Below are 8,033 nucleotides of genomic sequence, written 5' to 3'. Positions count from 1 at the left end.
CCGGCTGGCATCACCCCCAGGGCTGGCTCCGCTGCTGCTCTGCCCTGCTTTATAGCAAGCTGGCACCAGGGGTATATTTTTGATAAGTTGGGCTGTAATGCACAGCAGCTGCTTTGTCACACCCCCAGGAGATGGGCAAAACCTGGGGCCGGGATGATGCCCGGCCACCCCCAGGCCAGACCTGGGCAAGGGGAGGCCTCGGGGTCACCCATGAATGCGAGGAATTAAAAAAGCAAATAGCACGCTGCGTGCGGGTGTTTCCTCTCCTCGTACTTTGCTCCCGGCCCAACACATGCCTGGTTGTTCCCCACGCTCTGATTTGGGAAGCCGTGCCATCGGCAGCTGGTTTCCCTGGCTGAGCCGGAGGGCAGAGTGGGTCCCTTGCCTGGCTGCCAGGGCTTGTGCCCCCCTGGTGCTGCCCAAACTGCCCACCAGCTGCAGGTTAAGGCTTTTGGAGCTGCAGATGCTGCCTGCCCCTAAACAGCTTCCCCCACAACCCTTTCTGCCCCCCTCAAATATCCTGCGGCAAGCGGGATGCCCCAGCGATAGTCCCCAGGTCCACGCTGGTGTGGGTGGATGCTCCTGGTCTGGGTCTCCGTCCCCATGGGGATGCAGGGGCAGGCGGCTGTGACCTCCTCGGGGACTCCTGTGCCTCGCGGGGGTGAGAGCCAGCCCCGAGCGGAGCTGCTGGTGATGCCTCCTCTCATGACACTTCTCATGGCCGTGAGTCACCCCCGCACGTTCACCCCAAGCAGGGTCGAAGGGGGAAGTGCCTTCACCTGTGACACTTTTCTGCTGCCTGGTGAGCAGCGAGACAGCTCTGCCTCCACCAGCACAGCACCCCGGACCCCCCCCACGGTTGGGACCAGGGGACCACAGCGCCGTGCGGGGCCAGAGGAAGGTGACACTGTGCTCCGTTGCCTTGCAGGGATGTCTGGCTGGGAGGTAGGCGACTGAATGGCGGGCATGGAAGGGAGAAGACCCTACCGCATCTACGACCCTGGTGGGGGGACGGAGGAGAATGGATCCACGGCCTTTGAGCGGCTGGGGGAGGAGAACACCCGGCTGAAGGAGAAGATGCAGGGGATCAAGTCTATTGGTAACTGCTGGGGTGGGGGGATGATGAGGTTCACCTTTGGGGCAGCCCAGGCCGTTCCCGTGGAGCCTGGGGGTTTCTGGCTGTGTCGAGGAAGGGGGTTGGAAGAAGGTGGGGGTTTGGCACTGGGGCAGTAGGAGAGCTCTCCCCATCCTGGGGGTTGAGCATGATGTTTGGGTTTTTTCACACGGGGTTGTAGAGGGAGCAAGACTTTTGCTGAACTCCTGGGGTGCTTTACGGTGGGATAAATGGCTGAAAAATATGCAAGTGATGGAGCAAGGTCGGCTTCCCGGAGTCCTGCAGTGGCAGGTCGCGGATGCTGGGATCTCTCCTGCCTTTGATGAAAGCCCCTACCTTTGCAATCCCTCTTGGGTTGGGGGCGTTTCCCGGGTGCTGCTCAAAGACCCCGGCGCTGGGTACTCCCCACAAGAGCAGGGACGTGCCAGCGTTGAAATGCTCCAGCAAAGTCGGGCCACCCCCTTTCTCCTCCTCAGCCGCCTTCCCCCACCCTCCCCTCGTTTTGCTTTCGGTCTCGTCACCCCGCTTCCGCTTTCGAGTCCTGCTTCTGCAGCTGAATTTCCACCTGCCTCATGATTCCCGTCGTGTCACCATGTCCCTCCCTGTGACTGGGACCTGCTGGCGTGGAAGCAGTCGTCTGGGGTGGGGAGAGGATTGCATTGCCGGTGCCAGACCCCAAAGCGGGCAGGCTGTACCCTTAAGTCCACTGTGTAGGCTTAAATTTGTCTCTTCTCGGAAGCGAAGGAGACCTCTGAGAGATGCAGTGCTGCCCTTCTGCCTCTCATAACCAGCCCTCTGTGTGTCAGCGTGGAGGACTGTGCAGCTAGTGAGCCACTGGTGTAGCTTTGTCATTGGATTTGGCCAAGAAGAGTTGTTTCTGGATGAAGAAGGACCGTGCTGGGCACTTTTGTACCCAAGCAGGGGGCTTGGTGCTGGTGGATGGAGCTGCTGCAGGGCAGGCACTCAGAGAAGGGAGATGGAGCATCTTTCTGTTGTCCACAACAGGAGAGCTGCTGGAGGAGTCTCAGGTGGAGGCATCCAAGCTGCGGCAGAAGGCGGAGGATCTTGTGAAGGACAACAAAATGCTGATGGCATCATCTTCCTTGGAGGACCTGGTGGAAACTGGAGGTAGGAGCCTCGCTGAGGAGGAATGACCTGATCGCTCGGGATTCTGAGCTCAGGGGAAGGGAGAAGGTGTGAAGGAGACTTTCGTGGAGGTTTCTTGCAGCCCTGTCATCTCTGGGGTGTATCAAACCACTGCTGTCCTTCCTTCTCCTGGAGGGAGGTTTCTGTCCTGTCCCCATAGCTGGGGTAGAAACCATCCATCGGTGCCCGACCTTGCGGGGTGCCCGCTCTCTGCATCCCCACACCGGCCGGGGAGAGGCTCTGTTTTTCAAAAGGCTCATTGCTACATCCTCTCCCCTCTCTGCAGCCATCGGCCCTGATCCCAGCTCCACACAGGCCACCCCGGGCAGCACCCAACCGGACATGGAAACACGGAAATCTCCTCCAAGCGTGAGTCTGGGGAGGATGAGAGCTGGTGCTGGCACGGCTGGAGGGAGACCCTCCCTCTGGTTAAAGCGAAAGGAGGCAGCTTTTAGTCTCTAGAAATGGGGATAAATCTGAAAGGAGGAGTCAGCTTCCCAGCTGTGCTCCTGTCCCGGCGGTCCCGGTCTCCGTGTGGTGGGCATCCCGGGTTCCCATTCCCCAGGGAGACCTGACCTGGCTGCTTCCCCTTGCAGGGATCCTCCTCGGAGTTCGAGATCGTCGCTATCGAAGCGCAGGGGTTTCCGCAGGAGAGTGGGAGAGCGGTGAGTGCCCTGGTACCTGCAGGATCTGGTGGGCAGCAGACGGGGAGTCGATCCCATCGGCGCGGTCGTGGCGGTACTGGGGACACGGGAGGGTGCGCAGGCAGGCAGCAGCATGCTCCGGTGGCGTAGCTGCCGGCAGGCACAGGCAGGACTGGGGGACCTGTGTCAAAGGCAGCCCTTGGGCAAACCGCAGAGGAGGGATAAACTGTGCCTGGGTGTTCCTAGCGGAGCAGAGCCAGCCCCACGTGCGGCAGAGTGTGGGGAGCAGAGCCAGCCCCGGGACGGCGCTGGTGCTGCAGTGCCCAGCCTCTGCCACCGATGCTGATGGAGGGGACCTGGCCAGTCCCTGGGCAGGAGGGAGGGAACCGCACAGCCCCATGGCTGGTCCTCCCTATGTCTCACTGGGGCCAGAGGGCTCGGGAGCAATGGCACACGTGTCCCCGCTGTGTACCACTCCTCTCACCTGGCCGAGGTGGGGAGAGGGGACAGTGTGGAGACTGCCCTCCAAGGGCAAGGGCTCCCGAGTACAAGTGGCCTGGGTGGGCTGCCTGGGCACGGAGCCAGCAAAGCAGCCCCAGCCAGATGGGGACACTGGTGTCCCCGTCTGCCATGTGACAACGACAGGAAGGGCTGTGACGGGCCAAGGAGCCATCAGTGATGCTCTGATGCTCAACTGCTGATGCCCGCACTGGGTAGGAAAACCAGGTCTCTTCTCCAAGCCCTGTCATTGCTGACAGGGTCTGCCCCAGCCTCCATGTGCTCCGTTTGCTGCCACCTGAATGTGTCCCCCTGGCTGGCACTGCCCCATCCTGACCTACTCCAGCTTTTTGTGGGTGCTGAAAGGCGGGGGGCAGGGATGGGGAGCCCAAGGGGGACCAACAGCAGCTTGCGTCGCACAATGTCAGTAAGGGGACATGCTCTCGTTGCACACCCCTGTTCGCGTTGGCCAGAGAGGCTCCAGGAGGGGCTGAGTCTGGTAGGACCCTCCTGGGGTGCAGCCATGGGGTGATGGAGAATGGGGTGGCATCTGCTTGGCAATGAGCTGCTGGTGCCCGAGCTGAGTGCTAGTCCCGTGCCCGTACCCAGGCTCTCCTGGCCGCTCTGGCTGGGCTTGGGCCAGTCCTCACGGGAGGAGCTGGCCGTGCTGTGCCCTATGCACACCCTCCCATGGCAGTTTTGGGGTTGTAAACCCCGGGGCCGGGGTGCTGGGGACACTCCGGGCTCCTTGCCCCGTGCGGTGATGCCCGGGGCATTCCCACAGGCAGCTGCGTGAGTCAGCGGGGCTGGGAGCAGTGCGGGCAAAGGTGTGCCAGCGCGTCCCCATCTCCTCCCCAGCAGCGCCGCCGTGCACCGGGCTGGGCTGTGTTGTGCCAGCGGTGTCTCCTAGGCAATGGAGGAGTTAACCAGCCACACCAGGGGAGGATGAGCGCATTGGGGACACCCCTCCTGCGTGGGTGGGGGTGTGCCGTGACGCTGGTGGGTACGCCCTGACCTGGGCTGTCCTTGACATTGTTTAAATCCTGTGCATCGTCTTCTTGAGTGCCGCCTGCCAAAGAGCCTGGGTTCCCGCCGCCTGGCGTGCCGTGGCGGGCAGGGGAGCTGCAGAGCCATGCCAGGGGACGGGAGGAAAGAGGAGGTGGAAGCTTGGGTAAGACCACTCCTCAGCTCCCAGTATGGGCTGGGGCATGCCTGGAAAGGACAGTCTCAGGAGTTGGGATTTTTAGTCCTGGTGCCAATGGGGGAGAGCTCAGGAGGACAAGGGATTGGGGTGGAGATACCTCTGTTGCTATCAGCACGCTGGGAGCGTGATCTGCTCAGGCTGCCGAGGGGCATGGGGAATCCATGGGCTGCAGGAGCTGCTCTAATATTCCCCTCCGCTCGGGAATTTGGTGTCCCGTGTCCAGCAGCTGGGAATCAAACCTTTACAAAGCCCACACAATTTTTTAGCGTACTGAGGGCTGTTGCTGAGTCTCTCAGTGCTGGCCCAGCTCCACACCATGGCCCTGGATGGGCAACAAGGCTCATCTGCTCCAAGACGGAACTTTGCAATGCTGCTTGAACCGATCTGACCATGCTTCATCCCCTTCCCGTCCTCAGGACTTGGAGCAGCCACTGAACGAGGACACCAACCTGCTGCCCCAGCTGCAGCAACTGGAGAACACGCTGAGCGGCTGCACCAAGGAGGCCAGCAAGGACCAGGTCTTCATGCGCATGGGCTACATGGCCTCCGAGCTCAAGCGCCTGGCCACCAAGGTGCACAAGAACGAGCAGAGAACATCATTCCTGCAGGTGAGTGAGGGCCGGCCGGGCTCTTCATGGTGCTTTTTCCCTTTTATTTCCCACCCCCCAAGCCCGTCCTGTCCACCCTGAGGTGGACACCCACCTCTATGCCAGGGCTTGGTGGGAGATGGGTGGCCAAGGAGGCTCCTGGGGCTGGCAGCCATCCTCATACTGCCGGCGTTTGCCCCCCAGACGCTGTGTGAGACACTGCACAGTGAGAACAAAGAGCTGCGAACCAAGCTGGAGCGGGACCTGGAGCAGAGAAACCAGGCGCTGGAGAAACTCAGGTGAGGGTGGTGGGTGAGGAGGGGGGACAGGGCTGCCCTGGGTGCTTCTTCCCACTGACCCATTCCTTTCTGCCCGCAGGTGTGAGAACCAGGAGCTCCGGAGGATGGTGACGCTGAGCAACCAGGACAGCGGGAAGAGGGAAGCTGCCGAGCAGCAGCAGGTGAGGGAACAGCATCACCCTCAGAGAGGGCTGGGAAGGAGGCAGGGAGCCCGCTGACGCATCAGCAAAAGTGGCCTCATTTTAATCAGGACCACAGTTTGTCCCAGTATGACCGGCAGGACTTCTCCGGGGTCTCAAGGGGATGGGGGAGGCCGTGGGAGGGGAACTGGCTTGTGTTCAGCCGGCCTCGGGCACAGCCTCCACAAAAGCCCTGAGAGTCCCGTCCCCCCCCGTGCGCGTCCAGCAGAGCGGGGCTGCGGTGGAGAAGGCACCGGGCAGAGGAGAGCTGGAGGCCAAGGAGAAGAAGGTGAAGATCCTGGAGCACCAGCGCAGGGAGGTGAGGACCAGGCCGGGAGGGAGGCACTGCCAGGAGCCGGGTGGGAGCGGGTGGCTGGGGTGGGATGGGGAGACTGGGGCAGGGCTGCGGAGCCACTGGGGAGCGCTGCTGGAGCCGGGATCTCCATCCAGCTGGTCCCCAAGGTGCTTTCACGACTGGAGGCTGCTGGGGAACCACCGTGGCTGGTTTGGGACAGGGATTGGGTTCCCATTCAGCCATCCTTCTCTCCCCGCAGCTGCTGGAGGTGAATAAGCAGTGGGATCAGCACTTCCGAGCCACGAAGCAGAAGTATGAGCAGAAGGTAAGGCTGGGGGCTTGGAGAACACACCTCTGCTGGGTGCTGGCTGGGAAACTTGGAGGAGACCAGCTGTGGGGAAAGGTTTTGGGGCTGCCTATGCCTCCTTTCCCGCCGATGTGGGTCCTTCCAGGCAGCCCAACATCCCCGTTCTCTCCCGGCAGGTCACAGACCTGCACCAGGAGCTGGCGGAAGCCCGCAGGGCACTGACCGAGCTCGAGTCAGAGCGGGAGCAAAAGCAACGGGATTTTGACCGCAAGCTGCTCCTGGCCAAGTCCCGGATCGAAACAGAGGAGGTGAGTCCCTCGGGAAGGGTGGCGGGGAGCTGCTGGCCCCATCACCCTGCCCTGGCTGATTCCCCCTCCCTGGGTCCTGCAGGCAGAGAAGGAGAGGCTGGCCATGGAGGTGAGGGACCTGCAGCAGAGGATGCGGTTCCTGCAGGAGCAGCTGGCTCCGGTCACCAGGCAGCGGGAGTACCAGGAGAAGGAGATCCAGAGGCTGAACAAGGTGGGGGTCGGGGCACAGCCCCTCCCTGCAAAACGTCTTTTATGCTCTCTGGCCTCTTGTCTCAAATCCAAAACTGACCCCTCCCTGCCCAGCTCTTTGCCCAAGCAGGAGCTTGTGTCAGACGATGCCCCCCACGTCTCCTTAGGCTCCCAGCAAAGGGGATGAGGGGGTCTGTAGTCCCTCGTGCTCTTGCCCACTTATACCCGCTTCCTATGCTGGGCATGTGCCCATGGCCCTCTGGAGATGTCATGGGCACAGCACATTGCTCTGAGCCTCCTCCCTGCTCCTCTTCCTCTCCAGGCGCTAGAGGAGGCCCTGAATGTCCAAGCTTCCCCACCACCCATCTTTGCCAGCGCGATGGAGCCTGCTGGGAAGGTGCCGCAGCAGGAGCTGCTGACCCAGAATGAGCTCCTCAAGCAGCAGGTAGGGCAGGATGGTGCAGCTCCTGCTCCTCTAGAGGTGGGAAGGGAGCTACGTGCCCTGGGACCCCCGGCAAAGAGCCCGCTGTGGCCAGGAGCAGCCCAGCAGCGCTAGCTGAGTGTCTGTGCCGCAGTGGTGGGGAGGGGGGGACTGAGGTCAGCATCTACCAGGCCTTCAGCTGAAGGGACCACAGCTGTGGGCCATCGTGCCAACCTACCTGCCCGGGGCTTGGTGTAGCTGGTGGGGTCAAGGATGGCAACGTGGCAATGTGGGGTGTTTGGGGGAGGTGTCTGCCCTTGGCCGGGTACACCCACTCCCCTCCCTCCTGCCAGGTGAAAATTTTCGAGGAGGACTTCCAGCGGGAGCGGAGTGACAGGGAGAGGATGAATGAGGAGAAGGAAGAGCTGAAGCAGCAGCTGGAGAAGCTGCAGAAGCAGTTGGTCCTCTCCAGCAACCAGGTGAGCAGCACTGGGCGCCGTGGGCAGCACCCCGGGAACCCTGCCTGTCCCCCCCAGGTACAACAGAGGTGCTTGTCCCCCACGTCATGGCCCCCGTACCCATCTCGGAGCAGGGGCTGAGGTGGGACAGACTGGCCAGAGTGATGGTTTTGCTGCTGCTTGTCACTACTAGAGCATCTCCTGTCACTCATGGATCTCACTAGAGCATCTCATGTCACTCACCTCCTGAAAGGAGGGTGTAGAGAGGTGGGGGCTGACCTCTTCTCCCTGGTGACAAGTGATAGGACGAGAGGAAATGGATTCAAGTTATGTCAGGGGAGGTTTAGATTGGATATTAGGAAATGTTTTTTCACTGAAAGGGTT

General features: G+C 61.7%; 1 protein-coding gene across 1 annotated transcript in view; it reads left to right on the top strand.

Moving 5' to 3' along the window:
* Positions 1 to 923: 923 nt before the first annotated feature.
* Positions 924 to 8,033, top strand: part of TNIP1 (TNFAIP3 interacting protein 1) — an 8,507-nt gene continuing 1,397 nt past the window's right edge. The window contains exons 1-13 of the mRNA XM_009892634.1: positions 924 to 1,099; positions 2,120 to 2,242; positions 2,547 to 2,629; positions 2,857 to 2,925; positions 5,023 to 5,214; positions 5,398 to 5,492; positions 5,572 to 5,653; positions 5,898 to 5,990; positions 6,226 to 6,291; positions 6,450 to 6,581; positions 6,664 to 6,792; positions 7,093 to 7,215; positions 7,545 to 7,670. Of these exons, the coding sequence (XP_009890936.1) occupies positions 958 to 1,099; positions 2,120 to 2,242; positions 2,547 to 2,629; positions 2,857 to 2,925; positions 5,023 to 5,214; positions 5,398 to 5,492; positions 5,572 to 5,653; positions 5,898 to 5,990; positions 6,226 to 6,291; positions 6,450 to 6,581; positions 6,664 to 6,792; positions 7,093 to 7,215; positions 7,545 to 7,670 (1,455 nt within the window). The 5' untranslated portion in view covers positions 924 to 957. The remainder of the gene's footprint in view (positions 1,100 to 2,119; positions 2,243 to 2,546; positions 2,630 to 2,856; positions 2,926 to 5,022; positions 5,215 to 5,397; positions 5,493 to 5,571; positions 5,654 to 5,897; positions 5,991 to 6,225; positions 6,292 to 6,449; positions 6,582 to 6,663; positions 6,793 to 7,092; positions 7,216 to 7,544; positions 7,671 to 8,033) is intronic.

Source organism: Charadrius vociferus, unplaced genomic scaffold, assembly GCF_000708025.1.
Source record: "Charadrius vociferus isolate BGI_N301 unplaced genomic scaffold, ASM70802v2 scaffold529, whole genome shotgun sequence".
Lineage (NCBI taxonomy): Eukaryota > Metazoa > Chordata > Aves > Charadriiformes > Charadriidae > Charadrius > Charadrius vociferus.
This window is presented reverse-complemented; position numbering and strand designations above follow the sequence as displayed.